Source organism: Brachionichthys hirsutus, chromosome 8 (genome assembly GCF_040956055.1).
Source record: "Brachionichthys hirsutus isolate HB-005 chromosome 8, CSIRO-AGI_Bhir_v1, whole genome shotgun sequence".
NCBI classification, from domain to species: domain Eukaryota; kingdom Metazoa; phylum Chordata; class Actinopteri; order Lophiiformes; family Brachionichthyidae; genus Brachionichthys; species Brachionichthys hirsutus.
In genome coordinates this window covers 9,480,719-9,506,286 of record NC_090904.1, presented here as the reverse complement: position 1 = coordinate 9,506,286, position 25,568 = coordinate 9,480,719, and the positions used below count along the sequence as shown (strand labels likewise).

The 25,568-nt window shown below is 46.3% G+C and overlaps 2 protein-coding genes across 3 annotated transcripts in view; both read right to left on the bottom strand.

Annotated features, from left to right (window-relative positions):
• Positions 1 to 1,251: 1,251 nt before the first annotated feature.
• On the bottom strand, positions 1,252 to 5,589 carry LOC137898899 (acidic mammalian chitinase-like). 2 transcript variants are annotated; one of them, XM_068742952.1, is made up of 13 exons: positions 5,539 to 5,589; positions 5,182 to 5,377; positions 4,922 to 4,983; positions 4,490 to 4,519; positions 4,165 to 4,369; positions 3,961 to 4,017; positions 3,706 to 3,871; positions 3,446 to 3,570; positions 3,240 to 3,363; positions 2,659 to 2,841; positions 2,057 to 2,173; positions 1,827 to 1,953; positions 1,252 to 1,659 (listed from the first exon to the last, which is right to left on the bottom strand). In XM_068742952.1, exons 3-13 carry the CDS (start codon positions 4,938 to 4,940, stop codon positions 1,451 to 1,453), a joined length of 1,362 nt encoding a protein of 453 aa, XP_068599053.1. In that variant the 5' UTR covers positions 4,941 to 4,983; positions 5,182 to 5,377; positions 5,539 to 5,589; the 3' UTR covers positions 1,252 to 1,450. The 2 variants fall into 2 exon arrangements, with proteins under 2 accessions (XP_068599053.1, XP_068599054.1); XM_068742953.1 differs by lacking the exon at positions 2,057 to 2,173.
• A 13,742-nt stretch (positions 5,590 to 19,331) lies between these two features.
• The window catches only part of nfasca (neurofascin homolog (chicken) a), a 32,448-nt gene continuing 26,211 nt past the window's right edge, over positions 19,332 to 25,568 (bottom strand). Inside the window, exons 31-35 of the mRNA XM_068742482.1 lie at positions 24,733 to 24,882; positions 23,662 to 23,790; positions 22,879 to 22,948; positions 22,226 to 22,267; positions 19,332 to 19,980 (exon numbers count right to left, since the gene is read on the bottom strand). Coding sequence (XP_068598583.1) covers positions 19,752 to 19,980; positions 22,226 to 22,267; positions 22,879 to 22,948; positions 23,662 to 23,790; positions 24,733 to 24,882 — 620 coding nt within the window. The 3' untranslated portion in view covers positions 19,332 to 19,751. The remainder of the gene's footprint in view (positions 19,981 to 22,225; positions 22,268 to 22,878; positions 22,949 to 23,661; positions 23,791 to 24,732; positions 24,883 to 25,568) is intronic.

Genomic DNA, 25,568 nt, shown 5'->3' with positions numbered 1-25,568 from the left:
CACTACCCACTACACCACCTAGATGTGACCCCATCAAACATTAGGATAAATAGACAGTAGCATTGTTGACTTTAGACCAGAGGCACTGGTTTTGAATCCAGTATGACGTCACCTGGTCTGAGACACGCCCACTCCACATAACACAAAAGGAAAAAGCACAACATAACAACACAACAACATAGCAACACAGCACAACATAACAACACAACAACATAGCAACACAGCACAACATAACAACACGCTGTGGTCTGAGATATCAACTTATTATTTGACAGGTACGACTTTAGTAATACCTCGAGTCTCCTCACCTATACGGTGGCGTGGTCGGTAGGGTTACCGACTCACAGCTGGAGGAACTGGGATCGCATCCAGCTGTGGGGGTGGAGTAGGGGCGGCAGGGTAGGCCCAGGGCCTTACCTGGCGGAGCGAACTGGACCACTGGTCCACTCCACTCCGCTCAGGTGTGCCCTGGACCTACCCTGTTGCCCCTGCTCCATCTCATTCCCGTAGTGGGATTCGATACCAGGGCCATTTTGCCCTGCCAACTATGCCACCGTGGAGGTGAGGAAACCTGCCCTGTTATTACAAAGTAATTACTATGTAATAAGTTTGACCTTTACCCTTAGCAAAGAAGCTCTCCAAAGTTTTTATTTTTGATATATTAATTTTCGCTTGTTTACAGCTGTTTTTAGTAACGTATCACGTGACCAAGAAAATTCACAGGCGAATGTCACATTGGAGAAAGTCCAGTCGTTTCTCAAAATAAAACATATTTTAGACGCTAATAATCGATACAACGGAAATTGTATAAATTATTTACTCTTTCTGTTTTTGTTTTCTTTTCCTCATGTCCCCGAAGGGGCTCCGTACTAGCTGTAACTTATTCTGTTTGACTTGTAAAACTGAAAAAAGAAAAAGAAAACTTCAATCAACAAGTGATCAATGCTTTTGTTCAGAAGCAGCAGCGCATAAAACTTTATTTATAAGTAAAGACAAGAACATAATAACCTTTTTTTTTAATTAGATGTGCTTTTTTGTGTGCTACATCTTGTATGTTAAAATGCTGATTTGATATTTCTAACGTATGGTAATCTGTTAACTGCTGCCAATCAAATGGTGAATAATCTACTCTGTAGGGTTCTTACGGAGTCTGCTGAAGAACAAAGAGGAATTCTTGAACGTTGATGAATCAATACTTCTTAAAAACTATGGACTAACAATCGGCTGCTAGATGGTAAATGTGAACTGACATTTTCTTTCCTTTACAAAGAATGATTTTATTCATATTTCCCTCCCAGCTCATCCATTTTATTCATTCACCAGGTCATGAAAGATTTTAGATGGAAAGCAGTGATCTGGTTGAAAATAGTCCTACTCTCAGTTTAAATCAGTTGAATCAATGCAAGCTGATGCTACATCTCATAGGTGTGTTGTTTTAGTCGACGGGGGCTCATGGCCAGTCGCAGCACTTGCAGGAGTCCCAGTAGATCAGACCGGGCTGGCAGCGGTGAAGGTAGGTGTTTCCTGAAAAGCACTGGAAGTAGGTGGTCTTATCCGCCGGGTTCTCGTGCAGACTATTTGGGCGACCACGGCAGAAGTCTGCTATGGGGTCCCTGGTGGTGGTAGGGGCAGGTGTAGTGCTAGGCCTTGGGGGGAAGCCTGTAGAAAATGACATTGATTATGAATTATGAACAACAGACTTTTTGATCCGTGCTATCTACAGTAAACAGCTGTTTTCAGAAGATTAATGACTGATAGATCTATTGATTGAGTCAACTCCATCAGAGTGTGGTGGCTTTGTGAGTTATTTGGACTACAGTGTTTACCCATTGACATTCTGAGGTGACTGATGAGAGGGTAAGCTCCTTCTGAGCAGAAGGATCCACCAAAGTCATCCATATCCAAGGTCCAAACATGAGCACCTCCCAGTCCTGCGGCGGTCATCCACTCGACCTACAGGAAGACTACCATCAGTTACAGATACATGAACCGCAGACAGCTACAGGGCCCAATATGGGCCCAGTGTGATTCGACCTGCTCTGGAGCACAGGGGTACCTTGGAAGAATAGCTTTGCTTGTCATCATACCCAACCCAGGAACTGCCATGGGTGGCGTAAGGAACCCTTTGTTCAGGGATCCGTCCCACGGTAGCACCAGGTCTGAACTGACAGATCTGGTACAACATAAAAAGACCATCCAAATGATCATTAACATTTTTCAATGTAAATTTGCTTCATCGGTTTACATCATGAGAAGAGAACTCTTTCTGTCACGGACTTTAGCTTTAGCAACATTATGTATAGAACAGAGACAATTATCACATGTAAGTGGTACCAGGAGGTTTATTCCTGTTGTAAAGCAGTGTGTTTGTTACATACATGAAAATTGAAAAATGTGGACGAAACCCATAGAGCCCCATGGAGAAACCTAAAAGTGAAGGGTCGTGCCCCATCCAACCAATGTTTCATGAAAGAAGCCAACGAGACTGAACTTATCTGTCGACACCATTTTCAGATTGTTATGGGCACCAGCAGTAGCAACAGTGGCCTACCAGCGTCTTGCATTCTCAATTTTGATTGGTACTTTTGTCATAAATATGTGCCAATGAGGTCTGACATAGCTGTGAACACTGTTTTAACGTTCATGAATGTGCCATACCTCATAATAGGCCCGGAAGCCGGCAGTGTGAGTGTAGGATCCGGCATCTGCAGGGCCATTAGCTGGTGCTCCGAGGCCTGAAAAACCGCTAGAAAGGCGGTAGGTTCGTCCGTAGGTGGGGAAACCCAGCAGGAGCTTCTCAGCTGGTGCTCCTAGAGCTTTCCAGTGGGCTATAGTAGAGTTCTAGATGAAAAGATAAGTAAAAGACAATGAAATAACAATTTCAACCCATAGAGAGAAACAGAGAGATACCCAAACCCTAACGCCTGGGGAGCGGACTCAGCCTTACCAGGTCATCTAAATCTAACACTCTGTATATTAACGCTGAAACCAAAACCCACCTGAAATAAAACACTAATGTTAGCTATCACTGCTGCATGGGGGTTGGCTTTCAGGGTATTTCAGGTTAGATGCACTCTTGTTGCAACGTTTGGGTTCACTTTTACCCAGATGTCCCTGGTACTGAAATCTAGCACCCCTGATGTGACTTGACAATTCAGCCTGTACCCTTTAATGCAGCTCAACCTCAGTGAAAGTAGCATAAAGTGGACCCATATTTCGCATAGCAGTGAGCATCTTACGATGTTGTGATCAAATTGCGAGCCAATGTCCACAGCGCTGCGGTACAACGGGCTGTTGTGTCCGGTAACTTCCTCCCAGTGCCCGTGGTAGTCATAGGTCATGACATTGATGAAATCCAGATAACTGTTGAGTTTTAAATTTGGCATTTTTAGAAGAGCAGCTGAAGATGTTTAGTTCAGTTTGATGCCCTTTCAAACAAACTTACTTCACAATTCCGTTGCCCTCGTAAGCCTTATCAATGGTGGAGCGGAGGGAGGCGACGTTGGCCGACAGGAGCAGCTGAGTCTTCCTGGTGTCTATGGCTTCCTTTGCAAAGGCCCGGGACAGTTCCTGAAAACAGAATCAGTAAAGACCACCTCAGATCATGCCGTTCTGCCATCGCAGCAACTTTTAAGATGCCCAGAAACGGTGGCATTAACCAGTCATTTTCAACAAGTAACAATGAAAAATAAGGTCCAATCTAACCAAGAGCAGCAGAGAGAACCTCATCTTGTCTTCTGGTGGGCTGCCGTTGTGTGCGGGATATTCCCAAGCAAGGTTCAGCCCGTCAAAGCCATGAGTGCGCAGGTAGCTGATGGCCGAACTGATGAAGGCTGTACGAGTCTCAATCTTGGAAACCATGGCGATGAATCTGATAGGATGTACAAAAAAACAACAACAATTAGCATTCGGGCAGGACAGCAGAAGAAGAAGGTTTAAGAGGAGGAGAATGAAACTCACGGGCTAACCCCAGGAATTGTTCCACCGACGGACAGCAGAGTCTTCAGTTCAGGATTGCTACGATGAAATCATCATATCGTTAAGCAGCACAAACGGTCCAGTCAAATCTAGATTTGAGCACCAACATTGTGAAATAAACTTGCCGTAGTTATGCCTAATAGTCCGTTCAGCTCTGATTGTCTGCTGCGGTTCGTTTTGACTTACGTGACCTTGAGGTTGTGGAGCCTGAGGTACAGCTGCTCATCGTTCCACTCGATGGGGGTGATCTGGCTGAAGCTGTTGATGGTGGCCAACGCGTAGATGACGTGTGTGCAGAGGTACGGGTCGATGTTGTCGGGGGTGAACTTGCCGACACTGGGCCTGTACTGGGCCCAGTTGGTCATGTGACACACCAGTTTATAGGATGAGGCTAAAAGAAGACACCAGGACAGTATTATATTATCACATTATAATATAGCAATGATTTATTATCATGTTGGTTTCTATATATATATATATATATATATATATATACTGTATATATCCTTACCGATGTGTAGAATGAGCAGAACGCCCACAGCTGCAGGAACACAGAAAACAGGTGAATATTTAACACATGACAAAATACAATTATCCACAAATAACATAACAATAAATTATATTGTTCTAAAGGTAAAATCTAAATAATATTCAATTTTAACTTTTGCATCTGCAGTTCAAGTGGATGTATGAATGTAAATTGGTTGGTTGCAAGATTGTGTTAATGACTAAGCAGTTTGTTGAATTACAGCATGAGTGACTGAGCGAAGTCACAGGAAGTTCTTTAGTGTTTTTATAACAAAAAGGGAGGGGAGAGTAAATCTGTTGTTTTAATTTGAAATTGTTCTTTGTCCAGCACAGTGGACGTTTTAAGAGCCGACACCTCTGTTAATCAACATTTAATCCGGGCATTAAAGCACATTTCAGAAGTCAAAGTCTCTACCTGTGAGGAGTCTTGCCATTGTTCTGGATGCCAAACCGGTTTTTCCGCTGCAGGAGTCACTTCTGGTCGATCGCGCCACATACATTTGATAAATGTGGTAAAGCAGACATGAGAAACTGAAGCAGGCTTGTTTCATATGATTGTACATTCAGACAAACACATTTTAGTCGGATGTTTAAAGGTCTAATATTTCATATTTAATATTTCAAATCTCTTTTTACGTTAAAATATTTTTTTCATTTGGACACAAAGCAATTTACCTGTCTGTCAGAGGAAAAGATGCCGAGTCCAGAGCCAGGCAGGGTTACTTCATATTTATATTAACTTTAAAAGGAAGAGAGGGTTGTCTTCCGGGAATGCTGGTGGTGTAGAGTGGCAAGGTGTGATGGAGGAGTGTCCCCATTAAAGGACACGGATACAGATGTCCAACTTAAGGTCGTTTTATTTGGCTGTGGTCTGTAATAACACAGTAACAAACATAATTATCAACAAAACTCAACGGTTAGAACAAAGGACTGTATTTACAACTCGGCGACACTAGCATGCACAGCTAAACGAGCACACATTAACACAATGTGCACATTCAACTTCTAATAAATAGCTGTAATTACACTAACCTTCCGGCATGTACGCACAGCGCTGAACTGAAGGAAGTAAACGTTATCTGTTAAGACAGACAAGCCACGGTAAAAGGGCGTTGTTCCGTGTGTGGAAAGTGAAACTATTTCCAGCTCCGACGCTGCACACGGAGATATGGTGCATTCAAAGGCGTCGGAGAACTATGGTGCGTTCACGAACGTGGGATATGTGACGATTTATGTCAGAAATGAACAATTGTCGACTGAAATAATATGGGCTTTCTAACACAGCCGCCCCCAACTGTCTACATAGAGAGTTGAATCTAACATAGAAAGACCATTCAGACAGTTGAATCGCCATCAGTGTCTTCAAGCTTAGGGAGCTGGACCAGACGAGCTACTGGTCGAATGTATGTCCGATCCTTCACCTTAATGGCGGCAGTCCGGACACGTCCATCAGCTCCTGGGTAAGTAGCTGTCACTTTACCAACTGGCCATAAACCTCGTGGGAGCTGAGAATCCACGATGAGCACCACTCGGTTTGGTTCGAGATGTTTTCCATCCTTCTGCCACTTCTGTCTCTCCTGTAGACTAGGCAGGTAGCGACCAGTAAATCTGGACCAGAAGTGGTCGACGAGAACTTGGCTGTGCCGCCATCGGCAACTCCCCAGGGTTTTACTATTGTCATAGATGGCCTGAGGAAGAGAGGCATCATAACGTCCCATCAATAGGATATTCGGTGTGATGGGGTCCGGGTCAGCGATGTCTGATGATACGTAGCCGAGTGGCTTAGCATTCAGGATGCCCTCGACCTCCACAAGAACTGTGCGTAGCACTGTTTCGGGCACCGACTGCTCCTTAAGTACGACTTTGAGAGCAGTCTTCACGGACCTCACTTCTCTCTCCCACACTCCACCAAAGTGAGGAGCACTGGGTGGATTAAAAGAGAACTCGATCTGCTGTTCTGCCAACTGTTCCTTTAGGCGGGGAGTCATGACTTCAAAGGCCTCACGTAGTTCTCGGGCTCCACCAATGAAGTTTGTTCCGTTATCGGACAGCAGCTCGAAGGGTTTGCCTCTTCTGGCAATGAAACGTCGTAGAGACATTAAAAAGGCATCAGAATCAAGGCTCTCCAGGAAGTCTAGATGTACACAACGGGTTGTCATGCACTTGAAGACAATGCCCCATCGTTTTTCTGTTCGTCGACCAATCTTCACTGTGAAGGGGCCAAAACAATCAACTCCAGTTGAATAGAAGGGTGGCTTATAGAGGCGTAGACGACAAGGCGGCAGGTCTGCCATTTTAGGAATAGATGGGTTGGCACGCCATGCCTGGCACTGCATGCAGTGACTCTGATACTTCTTAATTGCTTCCCTCCCTCGTAAAATCCAAAACCGACGACGTAGTTCTGCCAGGACTCTTTCAGGTCCAGGGTGCAGAAGGTTCTCATCACAGGCCTGGATGATAAGATTGGTAAGAGGGTGCTTTGGGTCTAGTAAGACCGGGTGGATGGTGTCTGGCTCTAGCTGCTCCGCTCTTCGTAACCTTCCCCCGACTCTGAGGAGTCCTGTGTCCCTATCGTGTTCTGGGGATAGGGAGCCCAAACGACTGGAGGTTGATAGGGGTCGGTCAGAGATGAGCGCCTTCACCTCTTCTGGGAATGACTCTAACTGTGCCTGTTTTAAGAGGAGATTCTCTGCTTTGATGTAATCTGCCGCTTCACTTGGCGAGTTAGAGCTTGGATCGGCCGCCCCGTGTAGGGACTGCGCTGTTGCTTGTAAGAGTTCCTTCCATGTGGCGAACATGCTGACGTCAGGGAGTTGAGGGCAGGAGTCAACAGTCACCTGTCCACAAAAGGAGGGTTTCCTCAGTTCGTTATTCTCAGGCTCTGGGTAGACTGATCGGTTGTTCGGCCATTGATCCTCGGTGTGACGCAGAAAGTCAGGGCCTTGGTGCCAGCGGTGAGGTCGGGACAGCTCCTTCAATGTCTTGCCCCGCGTGATATCGTCAGCAGGGTTGTTCGTGCTTTCTACATACCTCCAGTTTTCCACATCTGTAAGGCTCTGAATCTCCGCTACCCGTGTGCCAACGAAAACCTTGTAGTTGCAGGATTCTGACCTGATCCAGTGAAGGACAGTGGTGGCGTCTGACCAGAGGGTGACCTTTCTGATGGGTAAGGTCAGCTCGGCTTGGAGTAGATGGGCTAGTTGGGCACCGGTGAGAGCGGCACTCAGCTCTAACCGAGGCATGGAGAGTTGCTTCTTAGGTGCTACACGCGATCTAGCCAGGACAAAGGAGATATGGACCCTTTTCTGTGCATCTTCTGTCCGTAGGTAAGCAACAGATCCGTACGCTCTCTCAGAGGCATCACAGAAGATGTGGAGATCTCTAGTTGAGGTTGGGGAGTCCGCAGACACTGGTGCATAACATCTGGGAAGTTCCATCTGGACTAGGTCAGGAATCTCTCCTTCCCAAGCGAACCATCTGTCTTGCAGGCTCTGTGGCTGGATCGGGTCATCCCAGCCGGTTTGCTCCTTCCAAAGATCTTGGACAAGAATCTTAGCTCTAGTAGTAAATGGTACTATGTAGCCTAGTGGATCATACTGACAGGCGAGTACTTGATAGATTTTCCTCAAAGTAGGTTCGGTTTGCTCCGCGGGTCTATGCTTATACCTCAGGGCGTCATTGATGCAGTCCCAACGCAACCCGAGAGTTGGTTCCTGAAGGTCCGTGCTGGACTGAGAAAGCCATAACTCACTGTTTTCGGATCTGGCTTCTGGTGGAAGGTCTTCCATGACAGCCGGAGCATTACTGGCCCATTGACGTATCTCAAAGCCCCCGGTGTAGAGCAGCTCTCGCAGGCTTTCGATGAAGGTTTTTGCTTCCTCCTCTGTGTGGGTGCTGTAAAGACAGTTATCCACATAAAATGACTGCTCAACGCAGTCAACAAGATCACTCTTGGACTTACTTGTGTCACGAACGTGCCGCTGCAGGGCATAGATAGCACAGCATGGGCTGCATGTGGTGCCAAATGGCAGGACTTGCCATTCGTAGATATTTGGTGCTTCTGTCCTCTTCATATCTCGCCAGATGAAGCGCAGAACTGGTTTGTCAATTGGTAGAAGCCGTATCTGGTGGAACATACCTTTGATGTCACCGCTCACTGCGACTGGGTACTGTCGAAACCGAATAAGGACGCCTAGCAATGATGGACCTAGGGCAGGTCCAGGGAGTAGGAGGTCGTTGAGGGACTTCCCTTGATACTGGAAAGAACAGTTAAAGACAATTCTGTGTTTACCGTTGTGCCGCACCATATGATGAGGTATGAACCAGGATTCTGGGGTTGATGTAGCTAGCTTGGGTGGCACCACGGCTATGTAGCCCATCTTCTCTAGTTTCTGGATCTCCTGACAATATGCCTCGGCACGTTGTGGGTCTTTGGCGAGTCTTCTCTCGGTGCTACGAAGACTTGGCAGAACTGCTTCCATAGGGGCTTGGAGGGTGATGGAGTTGGCTCTGCGCAGCAGCGGTGTGGCGTATCTATGGACTCCGTCAACTGTGACCCTGGAAGTGGATGTCTGGAGCAGGTTCAAGGCTTGCTGATCCTGTTTCGATCGGGTCACCTGCTTCTCACTTGTATCTCGACGCATTTTACTGACTTCCATCCATCCGTGTTGTGATGTCACCGGGCCGTCGCCATCGGTGACGTAATCACTCCAAAATGATCAATAAGGGGTGAGTGGTTGTCTGTCGACGTGTGGCCCCGCGATGAGCTGGCGTCTCATCCGGGGTGTACCCCACCTCTCACCCGTAGTCAGCTGGGATAGGATCCAGCGACGCCTGTGACCCGCAGGGCGGATAAAGCGGCGATTGAGATCGTACGAAGATGGATGGAGGTTACCTCGAGATTGATTGGCTTGAATAGTTTTCAGTAAATAAGATTAATGGCTAAAATCCACAGCGCTAGTAGCAGTTAGCAGCTAGCTCACCCATTCTTTACAAAGCGCTTCCATCAGCTGGTCATCACTGGACAAATGTGTGATGTCATCATTGCACTGCAACATTCTTTCAGGATTTCACAGAGCTGGCCTGATCTCATCTCAGGTCGGATGCAGGGACGTCCTCACTCAAGCGTGTCCCTCCTGTCATTTGTCTTTCCTTGACGCCTGGCTGAGGTTCGACGTTCAGCTTCCAGGATTTCCGTCTCCCTGCGGAGATTCCTTCCCATCTCGCCGCCGGACGGTGCGTCCAATCCATTCTCATTACGGCCCAGAGCGGGATGCGAATGTTTGCAGGGGTCGTTGCAGAATTCGCAGGTCGTGGCTTTAATATCACTTTCAGGACAAAGATTTATAGCATTGAAGATTTTAGGCAATGATCTCATCCTTTAAAGCGATGACTCAAACCAGATCCTGTCTGAAAGAGATTCGACCTGAGCACTTGAGGAGATTAAGTCCCAGTGGTTGGACGAGTCCCTGATTGGCTGGCTGGCGGGTGAGGCTGCCGGTTTAAGCTAACACGCCGCAGCATCCGAGACCCCGTGGAAATCTGTTTATTCACCGTTTTGTTTTACAGAAGTTACTTTACACACCTCCGCTAGTCCATCTATTCCTTGAAGGGACATTATTGTGCAAATTTTTACTCATTGAGTTCCTGTAAAGAGACTGAAAGGAAGACAAAAATCATGGGACCCCTGGGAATTAACATTTAAATTCAGTAGAGCGACTACCTCCGCTAATCAAGCAGACAGAAGTTCAAGTTACTGGGTCAGATGGAGGCAGGTTTTCCTTTCGCTCTACACCTCTAGGATAAAACAGGCAAATCTAATAAAGATGAAGGAAGAGAAAGAATAGCGTCCATCTTTTATCTGGGCACAACATCATCTTCAAACTTGTTCCTGCAAACGGTCTAAATCAACATGGGTGCGGGTCCCAGCAACCCAGATGGATTTAGTGATAATCTGGTGACAGGATTATTCATTAAGTGACTCCCGGCTTTTAGGACGGTCCCAAATAGCCTTTGATAGATCTGCGGGTCGTGACTCACTGTGTAATGAATTGTGCTTCAGCCATTGATCAGGTTACAGAGGTAAGCACCGAAAACATGAACCCATGACTGGAGACACTCCGGAGCAACGTATGCTAATTAGTGACGTGAAACGCACCAATCAGAGCGCGACGAAAGGCTGAAACTCGCTAACCAGTTATTCAACTCAGTAACCAAACAATTGACTTTTTTTTTTTTAATGAGACCAAATAAGATTCTCTAATATGAGCTCACAACCAGGAAGTCACTGTCAAGTAAAAATGTCTCGAATGTGTTCACACCCTGACCCTGAAGACGAAGGAAACCTAGAGCCTAATCTTCACCATCTTTTCTGCATCCAGTTGTAACTTGGCAGCAGAAGCGGGACAGAGATGCAGGCATCTCCCAGAATCGGACCCAAAGCATGATGCAGGTTCTGTTTGCTGAGCAGATAACAGAACTGGAAGTCTGCTCTCCTTTAGATCATCCATATTTATTTTAAAACCTTTGGCTGGTCTGCTGCAGAAACCCGAGTCTTGAAGACGTAATAGTTACCCAACACTTCCTGTGAGACGCCGGGACACGATGCTCCCGTCTCCTCTGCCAGCCCACATATTGGGTTACTAATGGCTTTCATCCTCTGATGGACAGGACGGTCGGGTCGGCCGTCTCTGAAGGGACGGGGCATTAATCTTTACAAGCGTTGAGAGGGTCAAGGCGGAATGGCCCAGGCCATCTTTGATAAAACATGCCACCGCCAAAGTGTCCACTCCCGAAAGTCTGAGATGGCGCGGCGGTTTAATGGGATTAGCGTAATCCATTTCATCCCAGGGTGCAAGGGATAAATCAATAGACAATAACATTCTGGTTTGGGTACGTTGTGGGTTGTAACATGAATGTAAAATGATCAATGAGGGGTCTGGTGGTGTGAAAGCTTTTAGGCAGAATACCGTCGCTTCACAGTTTTACAATCCAGGCTTTTAGGTTTTACATGCGACGGCTAAAAGCAGGGATCTCCTGGGTTTGTAGATTTACACCGCAGATAAAAGCACTCGCTATCATTCAAACGTCAAGTTTAGGGACTCGTAGCGGAGCAGGTTGTTGAGGTAATGCCATCGATTTCTCCTGAATATACGCGCAGGTTATGAATAATGGAACAGTCTAGCAGCCGGGCTGGAGATAGACGTGGAAGATTTACTGAGAACTCTCTGACAACCACCAGGCTTATTGCCAACATCACAAACAAGCAAACAAAAACAGGTAGAATGTTCCTGCTTCAAGTCCATTGTTGCCCGGGTCATACATGGAACAGGTGTATGAGTTAATCTGGACAATGTCTCGTCCGAATCTGCACCTTGTTAAAAGTTTACCTGCAGTAGAAAAGGACTTTTTCCCAGTGTCGGATCTGGTCTGACCTTGTCAAGTGAGGAGGACGAGGAGGAGGAAGCTTCCAGAGTGTTCACAGTAAATCATGGCCTCCATGGTGTTATTAAAAGGAAATGATCACCCTGTTAAAATTACTGTAACCTTTGCAGTAGTGCAACAATCGATGCTCACACGTCATGCATTGTTAGATCCACCGGATTGTCCTTTGACGGGACTGAATGATGACAGGTTACTGTTGCTGCAGGACATGTGACACCATGCTGTTGTCCTGTTCAGGTGCATTTAGACGGAACAAAAAATAAATCTTAATCATGATAATGACAAAATGGTGAAGATAAATTGGAAATCGATTTTTCTAAATGATTGAATGCATGCGTTACATCTTCGTTTAATTTCCTTGGCCCTGACACCCTGTTGGTGTCGGGCCGTCGAGCCTGCCACCCAACCCGCATTGCACCCGTCCCCTGCGGTTCCCTCTGTGGGTGGCGGGTCCCCCGGAGGTCGGGGGTGCATCCTCTTTTCGGGCTGAGCCCGGCCGAGCCACCAGGCACTCGCACATGAGCTCCGACCCCAGAACTGGCTCCAGGGTGGGGCCCCAGTTGTGTCGTTCCGGTCCTTGCTCCCAGTTTCATCAAAGGGGCTTTTGAACCGCTCTTAGTCTGACCCATCACCCGGGACCTACTTGCCTTGGGAAGCCCAACAAGGAGCACAAAGCCCCCGAAACATAGCTCCTGGGATCATTCGGGCACTCAAACTCCCCCACCACGACAAGGTGGCAGTTCAAGGGTGAGAAAACTAAACGGAAATATATGCATGTATTTAATGATCCCGTCTTGGGCTGGAGACTATCCCAGGAGAGTCCCAAGGGGATCTCCACAAAGGCCTTCATCCTGATGCAACACCGCGACCCGCTGCGTCACCCAAATTGAACTTTATTTAAAAAAAATCAGATTTATTATCACCATGGTGTCACATGTCCTGCAGCAACAGTAACCTGTCATCATTCAGTCCCGTCAAAGGACAATCCGGTGGATCTAACAATGCATGACGTGTGAGCATCGATTGTTGCACTACTGCAAAGGTTACAGTAATTTTAACAGGGTGATCATTTCCTTTTAATAACACCATGGAGGCCATGATTTACTGTGAACACTCTGGAAGCTTCCTCCTCCTCCTCCTCCTCCTCCTCACCTGACAAGGTCAGACCAGCACATATATATTGAGTAAAAACTGACTGACCGTCACATTCCACTGCCGGAAAACCTTTGTTTCAGGCTTTTCAACTCTACAACAACCTTTTGCTGCCATGGTGACGAGAGGGACAGGGACCAGTTCCGTCCAAGGTCAGTCTGACAAACGTTGGTAAAACGGGTTACATCTGTTTTCGGCTCATTTTAAACTCAACTTAAAGCAAAATGTAGATCAGATGTTCCCGTGCCGGTTAATAAAAGCTGACTGGGTCTGAGAACCCGTTCATCAACAGATCGGTTGCTACGTGGAACTTTTGAAGGATTTCAGAGAATCTCCTGTTTACATTTTACCAAGTCTTCAGTTTCCTTTCAATCAAAAGCTTAGTTGTCAATTTTATTTTATTTTTTTTGCATTCGTGAATAAAAGTAAACATTCATTCACTTCTGTGTGAGTTTAAATGTAATGTTATTTTGTTCATTCCTTTCATTGTGTGTTTTCTTGCCTCCACACTCAGTGAGGTAAACTGCATGAGAAGCTACCAGTCTGTGACTCGGTTGCTTACCTGATTACTACCCTTTGGACATTGTGCTCGGATGGACAGGTGAGGCAGGGACTCACCTGCCTCCCCGCGGCTGCTGATTGCATTGAACCGACTGAAAGCTGTACCAGCGAGACTTGCCATTAATAAAGTCATTGAACCGGTAATCCATTATTTTATGACGTCTCATGGTTTCCTTCGTGTCTCTGCAGCCTCCACAGGCAAGGTCAAAGTGATGATCATGCTGTTTCTGCTCAGCTCCTGTGTCTTGGCACAAGAATCTGAAGTTCCAGATCATCCAGGTCAGTCCTCCTGTGGGTCTGTGTGCTGTCAATCAGCCACTCAATCCTTAGTGAGAAGACAGGATGTAAAAACAAAGATTGAACTTTACAGGACAAATATTTTCACTGCTGGACGAGAAGAATAACTTCCTATCAGTTAAAGTGATCTCATCTAGACTCCGACACGTTTTGTGTCGCCATGGAAACGTTTTAGTGAGTCATTGCCCCATTTATCAAGGAAAGAGTTGGATCGGATGACAAACAGCACCGTTCTTTGTCAAAGTCAGAAACTCCTTAAAGCAATGAGATGCGAGAAGCCCCACCCCTTTGGAGAAAAAGAAATCAAGATGATTAAAAGTATAAAAGTTATGTCTGATTAACTTGTGTTCTAGTTGTGACGCAGACAAAGAAGGAGCAGCCCGATGATCTCAACTTCGCGGTGAGCAGATTATTTATCACAGCATAATCTCATGATGGAGTACCACCAGTGTTTAGCATCATGCCAGTATTTCATGTTTTAAATGAGACTGTGAAATAACAAATAATTATGAGAAATAGTAAATATCGTATTAGAATAATAAAAAAATAATGATGAGGGTAGAAATCCATCAGAAAGCAGGCAGCAGGTAGACGGTAGCATAAACAGTAGTCGTGCAAGTGAACTCACCACAACCAACAGAAAGCAGAGACTGAAATGGAATTGGTTAACCCTTTACTGGTTGAAAAAGTGTTGCGTTTGTGTTTACAGAGCCAAGGCTGTGTCCAAAACCAGAACTAGAAACCCGATCCTCAGTCTTTTTCCCCAATATGTGGAAGAAACAGAGTAGAAACAGTGAATAGTCGTTACTGCCGGCATTCCCAAAGACGCAGAGGGATTTAATTTGAGTTTCTGCCATCATTTGTCCCGTTTAATTTAGAAATCGTAACATGGCAGCCGTGGCCAATGTAGCTTGAACACGAAAGTACAACATATTAAAATACAGCGTGTACAACAATATACAGCAAGGCAGAAAAACACAAAAGGAGAATAAATATGTCATGTTGATTGTAGTTTGATTTCTAATGTTCAACAGAGAGATGTTGTTGTTATTCACTGGTTATAACAGCACGTTTACTGCAATCATTGAGTTGAACTCCTTCTCCAAGGAGGGGGGGGGGGGGGGGGTCTTTTCATGCTGAGATCATGTAATTGAATTAATTGTATTTAATTTAGATACTTTTTTAATCCCCAGTGTATAAATTCTTCTTAAACTCTATTTATTACACGCAGCTGAAATTATCCGTAGGTGTGAGTGTGTACTTCAGTGGTTGTCTGTCTATGTGTGGCCCCGTGAAGAGCTGGCGTCTCATCCGGGGTGTTCCCCGCCTTTCGCCCGTATTCAGCTGGGATAGGCTCCAGCAACACCCGTGAAGATGAGACCGTTATGGTCGTCTCGTCTTTCACGAAGATGAATGGACATTACACACATGCACATAAATGCACGCACGCACACACACACACACACACACTCAACGAGTCTTGATAAAAATCTTTCCTTGTTGCAGGCGGCAAACGAAGACACTGGCGCTCACGGCAATACAAGAGGATATCCGGGGCAAGTCTTCTTGTTCTGTGATCAATGGTCAAAAAAGTATTTCTCCAGCCACATCATGAAAAGGACAAGTTTGAGTGTAGATATGAACATATTTAGTGTAATGGCTGAAAATCAGGTTGAGCAGACCTGAAACGTTTCCTGAAACAGAAGCTGTTAATGTTCCTGGAATGTCTGAACAGCTCAACGGATGTTTGCCTCTTTAGGAATGAAAGAAAATGTTGTTCCTCTAAGTTTCAGCCTCCAGAGAAGTCCTACCTTCTCTCATTCTTTCAGACAGGAGGCTTCATTTCCTTCTTGTGTCTCTGACATTTTGTTTTTTTGTATTTACAGCGCACGTTATGGTTGATCTTTTTCGAGAGAAGTTCTGCTACAGATGCTGCTTTTGAAAACTTCAGTCTGTCAAATTTACTGTTGTTTTTTCCTACAGCACATATTTAAAGGCCCAAATTAGAAAAGTTAAATCAGCAACAAATAATTTGGAAGTTCACAAACATATTCTGTCTTATTAAAGTCATGTACAGCTGAAATAAAGTAAATCCTGAGCAAAACAAGTCCTTTGTTGGGTTTTCCTTGACAGGAAGAAGGTGTGTGTTTAACGTTAAGGTGTAGCCTTAGAGCAGAACCTAAAACGGGATAACGACTTTGTTCACACAATTCGTTATCAGTTCGCGTTCTCGGCAAATAGCGTGTCTCGCGAAACCCCGGCCAGAATTTATTGTTTTCTGAAGCCTTTAAGATAGATGGGAGAGTTAGCAACATGCAGCTAGTTAGCAGTCGCTAACTCCTCGTGTTTTGTTGGGATGCACTAAACATCAAAGTGAGGAGGCATTTAAGGGTTCTGTCCATCGCTCACGTTCCCTACTGGAATGTTGCCTTTTGCGAGCAGGTTTTCACTACCATCATTCTGTGGGTAGATTAATCTCACATCAATATTACTAATAAACAAATAAAATAATTTGAACTTTTAAGCATCTAATCATTGTTTTGCTTTGAGAATATAACTTTTATATTTTTATTTACCTTGTTATTCTGTATTTAGATTTTGTTTTCATCGGAAATAGACCAGTTCATAGACCAAATAAGGTGTTTCCTGCGTCCGTATTGAACACACCCCTTGCCTATCTGGCAGCCGCGATTGGCCAGAAACCACATGACCACTTACCCAACCCATCCTCATTGGCCGGGGCGTCCAGTTCACAGCAGACCTCGGTTTTCCCACAGGTTGACTTGATCCAGAGGAATCTCTACCACATCCAGTTCCATGACGGTACAATGAGAGGTTGAACGAGAGATAAAGAGACCAGGAGCAGTAGGTAGAGAAAAGGAGATAGCTTTACTATAAAGGAGGCGCCGCTAGCAGAAGATGCAACATCTCGTCATACACGCATACATGGTGGATATATTTCTTTCTTTGAGTATATACCTCACAAAAGCTGTTATTTTAGCAGAACTCTGACAAGCTGCTCTGTTACACGTTAAAAACAAGATGTGAGAAGTCGTTTAAAGAAAGACAGCTGAAAATCTGATGGACATGAAGGACAGCACAAAGCTGCACAAAGCTGCACATTGACCTGACCCCCCCCCCCCCCCCCCCCCCTTCATGGACGATGCAGACGCCAGCAAGAGCAGCTGATGTCTAATCAAAAAAGAACAAAGCACGTCAGCACGATTCTCTTGTTCGGTTAGACGGCCATGTGAGACGCGGCGGTGCAGCCGTGCTTCCCGTTTTGGTCTCAGCTGCTTGTTCTTCCTGGTTTTCTGCAGCACCACTTGGTTGCGAAAACAGGTCCAGAATAATTTAGCGATTCGGTTTTAGTCACACTTTGTGCAGCCTCGGTCATGTTAGGAGGGAGGAGCTTCGGATTTCAAGCATCTGACCGGACAGAGAAGCCGAGCTTGTTCCGATTCCCAAGCTAAAGTTTTTAAGGACGACTAGCAACTTTAGTGCAGCGACGCAACAGACCCGCAGGAGCGCCTGCATCCCCATTTAATGCCCCCTTCACCACATGAAATCAGAACGGCAGTCACAAGGTCAAAGCAGAGGGCGACGCACAACGTAGGATAAATCCGGCTTTCGTTTTTAGAGTGCAAATGTTTGGCAAAGGTACGCGAGAGAAAAAACGACGGTCCCGCCACGTTTCGCTCGGTGGAAACCGACTTGTGACCGTTCGTTTGGGATAAAGCGTTCTGTTCTGGGGACTTTAAATATTTACAAAGATGTTATTTCAAGACCTGTGTGTACAGAATATCAAATATGTCAAACAAATCAGACGCAGGCGGAAAGGTTACATAAATCTGAATAGCAACACAGAAATACAACATGAGCACAAGAAGAGCAGCACAGCGGACAGACGTGTTTCATGTATGATGGCAGGTATTCCTTTGCTGTTGTTGTTTACAGCAGAAAAGGCAGCTGCTACTAAAATATCTCAAACATACTGTTGTGTTTAATGGCTCGGAACAACAAAAGATAATGGCGACATCGTTATTTTGGCTACTTGTGATGTAAAACAACAAAATAAGCATGTCATTACTTTAAAAACTAATATATCAATACTATCACATATGTAATGAATAGAAATATGAAATAAATATTTGAAATACACTCCATTCGCTAACCGCAGTGAAACTCGGTTTGATTTAGGCTTTAATGAGATGCAGGTGAGAAAGGTGTGAGTGACAAAAAAATGTGGTGAAGCCAATAATCAGTCGGGGGGATCAATCGGTCAGCGAACAGGTGGACGACAGGACACAAGGTCGGCAGGTGAGCGAAATGTACGTTAAACATCCGTTTTCTTTTCTCCTGTGCAAAAATGTATAAAGTGAGCCTTTCGTTTCCGAGGCTGTGAATTTGTATATTTTCATGCTGTAACTCTCTACGCCGCCGCACTTCACCAGCAACCACTACAAATATATAAGGACAGCAGGAAGGGTTAGGTCAGAAGCTCGGTGGGGCTCCGAGGTCTCCTTCACAGAGGTGAAATGTCTTACCGACTGGGTTTGGGGTCTCATTTGTCTCTGTTCAAGGGTCCGGATGTTAAATAAACTGGACCCACTGAGCGCACTCGAAGCTAAAGTCAACTTTTAAACAGAAAAATGTGAAAAAAACACTGTTTGTTTTTTTAACAGCAATGCAAAGGCTGGCTTCACACTTGATCTTCAAGTTCATCTTAGCTCCCAGCAGCGAAAAACCGGGGTGAGTATATATATACACAGATATATCTTTTTTAAACCCTCATTAGTCATCCCCCTTCTGGATTGAAGATGGAATGTCTGCTCCGTTAGAAAACACACGTATACACCGCTCACGTGTTCACGTGCAACTAATAGGAGACTGAGTCAACAGAAAAGCAGAAGCGTGAACCGCCAGTCTCCTATTTGTATGAATGCAGCGTTAGCTTGCGTGCTAACTGGGGAACTCGCTGGGTTGAGACTTCTCAAGCAAAGCTAGCGCGCCTCTCTGTTCAGCCCTCCACGTCTGTTGCTCTACTACCACCATGCATGATAAACCCTACTTGGCATCTTTTTTTTTAAACTCCCTGCAGCAGAGCTCACTGCTCATCTGTCACGTCTTCGAAGGCAAAGTGAATAAAAGCACGTGATTAAGCCTGCAAGAGGAAAAGGAGGAAGCCGACATGTCTTCTTAACAACCAGGTTGAACACAAAGCGGTACGGAGGTGATGGTGCATTAGGATCGATGTGATCGTCTACCTGCTGTGGATGACGCCAACATCTTTCATGGCTTACATATCAATATGATAAACGTATCTGCTGGAGTCCTGTCGAGTTAGATGATTGGCTGCTATGTTAGGGGCGGGGCCAGTTTCTGTGTAGGGTACTGGGTCGTTCCACAGAGGGACGAGGGGCGTATCAAAGTGAGGTCAGTTGCGCCGACGATAAACCTGGACAGGACGCCGGTCGACGCATCCAAGCGCTGAAAGCCGCCCCGCAGGCACGCTTTAGGTCCGTGTGGGTAAAGCGCAGGCAGAGTGCAAAGGAAAACGAGCACCGTCCACTGAATCCGAGCGTCGCCTCCGAGGGGCCGATCCGTTCGAACCGGAAATAAAATAATGGCTTGTGGTCGGAGTCCACTCCTGTGATCAGCTGTTCTCTGTGGAAGTCTCCAGACAGGCCCAGCTGAGTCTGCTCCGTTTAACGTGTGTGTGTGTGTGTGTGTGTGCGTGTGTGTGTGTGTGTGTGTGTGTGCGTGTGCGTCGTGCCGATCGGGCTGCAATGCTACGCCAGTGAGTAGATGGCGTTGACGGGCGAGGTGGCCTCCGAGCTCTCGTTGCCCTCCGTCTCATCCTTGTCCTTCTTCACAGTGTACTGGCCGATGAACGATCCGTCCTCGTTAAACTGGCCGTCGCCGCCCTCGCCGTAGTCGACCAGGCTGTCGTCGCTCTCCTTCACGTTGCCGTCCAGCGACGTCTGGCTGCCCTGCAGAGGCTTGTGGTCCTCGTCGCTGCTGCGGAGGTAGAGCAGAGAGCTGCTGGTTAAAGTGGGAGGAAGAGGAGGAGGTGGACTATTCTCTCAGCTCTACTAAAGATACAACTGAAAGCGGTCATTTTCTCGTCAACACTTGTGCGGAACCATGGTGAGGATCAGTCCTGGTTAATCCTGGCATTAGCTTGTGTTTCAAGGCTCAACGTACCGACCCAAGAGCCCAAAGGAGACCCGGTCCGAATGCATTCGCCTCTTAGCATTCAAAGGTTTTAAAGTTAAAAGTTAAAAGCTGGGTTTGCTGAGCATTATCGAGCTCAGCGTTTATCCAGGCAGCCATTACATTTCCCCACAAAAATGTCTGGCAGAGCAAATAACTATTGTCGTCTATGCCCGGATGTTGCGGTTCCATAGAACCGGTGCCGGTGCTCCGGTCAAAGAGACCGACTCGCCGGTGCTACGGCCGTAGTGATGGCCGGGTGAGCCCTCACCGTCCATAGGTAGAGGGTTAAATACAGCTCAGTCATTAGCATACACATGCTAACTGGTGGCCAAAGTCGGACATTAGATCTCCATGATATTTCATTGATGGAGCTGTTTGATCTCAGCTCAGAGGGTGACGGTGTGACTCCTCACTGATGTTAAAGGGAAGAAAACTTCATGCACAGGGGAAACGATACAGAACAAGCATTAGCTTTCTTTACTCATACCAAGCCAGTAGCATCACAGGAAGTAATGCATTTCAAGAGTGTTCCGGTTCCCTGGGAAATGACAGAGTCTAGGGTGTAGCTTCAGATAAAGGTCATGCGCATGCTGGACCTCACTAATCATCTGGTAACTAACCCTAACCTTACTACTAATCTGGTAACTAACCCTAACCTTACTACTAATCTGGTAACTAACCCTCACTTCACGAATCATCTGGTAACTAACCCTCACCTCACTAATCATCTGGTAACTAACCCCAACCTCGCTAATCATCTGGTAACTAACCCTAACCTTCCTACTAATCTGGTAACTAACCCTCACCTCACTAATCTGGTTAGTCATCTGCTGACAATAGTTGGAAGTTTAAACTAATAGTCCATCTATATCTAACACACCTCTAGAAGTCCACTCCTATAGCGGATGATGAACTGAGTGAAAACAAACCAAAGAGAAGAGGAAACTCCAGAGGAAACTCCACCGTGCTGTTTGGAACAATGAAAATGTGGTTATTGTCAATAATCGTCATGCATCTTAATTTCCGTGAGTCAGTCTTCCAAAAGGATTAATAAAGTTCCATCTATTCTGCTCCTTAAAAACAAACAACAATCTGATTCAGCTTCAAGCCAATCAGGGAGTTGCTGTCTTTTCCGATGAGATGCTCTTTCATTTAGTCGTTAGGAATGTCTTTGACCAAGACATCGCCCTCTGCTGGAGTTTTATGTTTCTGCAGCCTGAACCACGAAACTCGCCGCCGCCTCCCTGATGAAGCCTTGACGTTGAAACGGGTTTGTTTTTGTAACAAGACAGCATTGTGGCATCAAAGGCATTTATATTGTTTTAAAGGCAGAACCCTTCTGCTTCCTTCTGATCTTTATGTCCACGTGTCCAAAAACAAACGTGAACAACCTCAGGAGGCGTCGCTACGTGATGTCGCCAATGAGAATGAGCGCAATGGGTCAATGCTGCAGGCGAGCAGCGAGCTTTATCAGAAACAGGAAGTGTCTCATTACCATAGTAACATCAGCATCTCTCAGGAGAGACACATCTTTTGGACAAAGATCTAATTGTTTTATTTTAGCGCTGTTTTTACACACAGTCCCACCTGGCTCTTCATTATAGATTTTATTGTTGGTCATTTCAGGACGTTTGCTTTTACGCCGCAGCTGGGACAGAAGAGGAGTCAATCACTGCCTTCCTTCTGTTGCTGGAAGCAGCCTGGTGTCGCCATGGTGACGGATGCTTCTATGCTCTTTTATTCACGGGATGAAGTCAGCGTGTTCTTTCTGTAAGACTCTAAGGTGAACTGACTCCCGGTATTTGAAGCATTTTACACGTTTGTGTTGTTTATCTGTCACTTCCAGCGTATTAAACGATGAGTTCTAAGAGGGGGACAATCCCAGATTCACCTTGCTGACATGAGGAATGGAACCTGCGCAAACAGAGGGCGGTGCTCCACTCAGATTATCCCCCCCCCCACCGCCCGCCCACTGAAGCTCAGAAAAGTGCCTGTTAGCCCCCAACATGCACAGGCCGACAGGGATGCCGTGCTGAATCCAGAGTACCTGTTCTTGTTTTCATTCCTGTCGGGGACAGATGACCCATTTCAGCATAGGGGGAGGGGGGAGGGGGGGGGGGGCAGGAGGACGACAGGACACGTTAGACAGCAGAAGAGAGGATGTGTAGAGAGCTAGGAGGGCGTGCTGGGTCAGAGGAAAGCTGGCCGAGGGAGGGGGGCATTAATGGTAGACTCACACACGACACACACATTGTTTTAAAGATGCGCTGCATGCGCTGAGTGATGTTCCAGAACTCTACGCCTCGGCAGGTGAATAAGAACATCCTGTTTGTACAGCAGTTAAAGCTTTAGCTCCGCCCACACACGGTTAAACCGCAAGCAGGTTAATTAAACACGTTTTAGTCTTTAAGAGAAGAAGAACGACGCCAGAGATCAGCAGGACCTGGAAGGACAAAGGACACATCACTAACACACACTGTATAGACCTGTGCTACAGCACACACACACACATTACACATTACAGGCAGTACACTCCGTACACAGATTACACACAGTAACACACACACACATTACAGACGGCAGCTCGTAACAGTCCTAACACTATAGTTCATAAAATACACAGTATGAAACACAACAATACGACAAACACACAACCTAAAGGTGTGTAGTTCATCTTCGGGTGTGTTTGATTCTACTTACTGGTAATCGAAGGACCCGTCCTGGTCTTTCTGGTCCACCGGGTCTAAGGGAAGATCTTTCTTGTCACGGACTGAGGAGAGAAGAATGAAGCATGAAGCACGTTCCTGCAGGTACTTTTCACACGAAGGCCTCGTCTGGTCGGCTCGACGGTGAGTGTTGCACACACAGTGTGTGCAACACAAACGCACCGCCCTCAGCGCCACCAGTCAAAGGCCTTTAAGTTCACCCCACGGGAAACAGAAGTGGTGCATTTAGATTTCAGCCGAGTGTTGGAGGGACAGACGCCTGAAACGAGGCTGTTAGTGATTAAACCCGCTCTGAAGGCCGTAACTGCTCTCCTGAGCTGCCATTCTTTCTGTCAGTGGCTGTTAGTTCTTTAAAGCCACGCCCATCACAGGTAGAAACCCACCTAGAAGCTTGGAGGCAGCTGCCACGCACACGCCGCCACCTGGACATTACAGAAACTGCAACACATTAACAGGCAGTTTCAAGCCGTCACCAATATTTATTTCTATTGATTATTTTATTTTTATATTTTATTTTATTATTTTATTGAGCGCTGCCCCCCTGTGGGATGAGGAATAAATCGATGAAGTACAGAGGAACAAACTCCATAAATCCTCTGCTTTATTGTGATCTTCATCATGATACTCATGATGCTCCTCTTCATCACTGGCTGTTTGTTTTCCGTTCTATGTAATGGTGCACATTGTCAGACATGACTAATTGGCTGCCATCAGGTCGTCCTCCGGTGCTCCTCCAATCAGAGGAGTCGGGCCTTACCTGGGTACTTGCCCCCGCGGCTCCTCTTGATGAAGCAGACGATGAGGAGGATCAGAATGATGAGGGCGATGGCACACATCAGGCCGATGAACCAGCCTTGGGTGGCGATGTCTACCTGGTCTATGTAGGCTGGAGAACACACACACACACACACACACACACACACACACACACACACACAGAAAGAACAGAACAACCGTGAGTGTTTTTCTGGACAGTGAGCGTTCTACTGGGCCCAACGGTTCAGAACCAACAACCTTTCATTGGCCCCAGACTCCATGATGAGGCAGAACCCCGATCACTACCACACAACGGCGTGACAGATACTCTGATTACTCACCGACACCAGTTCTTAAGAGCACAAAATGTTTCTGAACCAGAATCAAATCCGAGTCGTTGCCGTGCGATCAGTACCAGACACACAACTGAGAGGCAGCTAGCTGTTAGCATTCTGAATTACCAGGGAACCTGAAACTGAATTATAGAAATAAGCTTTAAGGAATATTTATTGTTTTTGTCTTCTTGTACACCCATCAGAGGAAGCGGCCCTTCATGCTAATGCTAATGCTAACACTGTTTTCCTGTAGAGCTCCAAGAAACCTTTTTGATCAAACCTTTTTTGCTTTCTGGTTGAACTGGTCCCGTAAAATGTCTAAATCCTCACTAATAGTCAGTCCGAGCCTTCGGTCCCAGGTTCCATCCAGTACCGGACTCTCGTATTCTCCAGAACTGTCTGGTCCTTTCCTGATTGAAATCGTACATTTGTTATGGTTAACCTTCCACAGTTAAGTAGAAATGAAGCTGGCCCTTAGATGATTAGCAGCTTTCATTCTGTATGTCTCTGTATTATCGGAACCCGGAACTCATCCAGGAGCTGGATCAGAACATGTCAGGATTCAGCGCTGACCCGGAACGACCTGGTTCCATCTTTACCTTTGGAATAACATGTAGGATTAAAAAAAAAAACAGACCATAATAACTCACCCAGTCTCGACTGGGTTACTGCAAACTACTGCCAGAGTGGCCCACCTGGCTGGAAGCCCAGCTCCACCTGGCCAGGTGCCGTCTCACCTGGTTTGGTCTTAAAGGTGACCGACTGGCTGCTGATGCTGTGGAGCTCATGGGAGTAAACCCTCAGGTGGTACTCGGCGCCTGGGCTCAGATCCGCCACCGTAATGGGGGGGTGCTGTTTCACCATTATAACTTTCACCGTCTTCTCGCCTTGGAGACACAAGAGAGGGGCCAATCACACTCCAGGGGGGTGTGGCCTTTGTTCCACATAACCCACTGCACACTTATCGCTTCTCTCCATGAGGTCCAAATATAAAGCAGCGGCAGCAAACCAGCAACCTTCTTCTTCTGGAAGGCTGAGCAATGAGCGTGACCGGGGTCGTGGTGAGAGGAGGGGCAGCACGGCGGTGACGTCATGCACCATGCTGTCAGCCAATCATCTGCCTGAAGGCATTTTGAAGCCATGCCTTTACCGACAGAACGTCTGAGGCAGACGCACGAGAGGATGCCAGCTGTCTTTACAACCACGACAAATAAAGATTTACAATCTAAAAAGTTTGTACCAAATCTGAGCGGAATTCAATTGTCTGAAAAATGTCATCTGGCTTCATCCAACGTGAATCCATCCGAGACGACCTGCGCCGGGTTTTAGTAGTTGAACAAAAGAAACGCTTCACAAAGTCCTGGTTTGAATGAAAGTGTGTTCAAGAAGGCCTCCTAAATAAAAGATGACATTCAGGTCAAGTAGGTTTCATTTAGAAACATATCTTATAAATCATGGTCCCCAACCGCCGGCCCGCGGCCCGGTACCGGTCCGTGAGGCAATTGTTACCGGGCCGCAGAGAAAGATTAACTCATTTATACAATCCCCGTTGAATCTATTATTAGAATTAAAT

Excerpts from the sequence above, each read along its gene's own strand:
- LOC137898899 (XM_068742952.1), bottom strand. Across the intron at positions 3,571-3,705 it reads GGTTCTCTCTGCTGCTCTTG|GAACTGTCCCGGGCCTTTGC; the intron begins GTTAGATTGGAC and ends TTCTGTTTTCAG. Across the intron at positions 1,660-1,826 it reads TCACCTCAGAATGTCAATGG|GCTTCCCCCCAAGGCCTAGC; the intron begins GTAAACACTGTA and ends CATTTTCTACAG.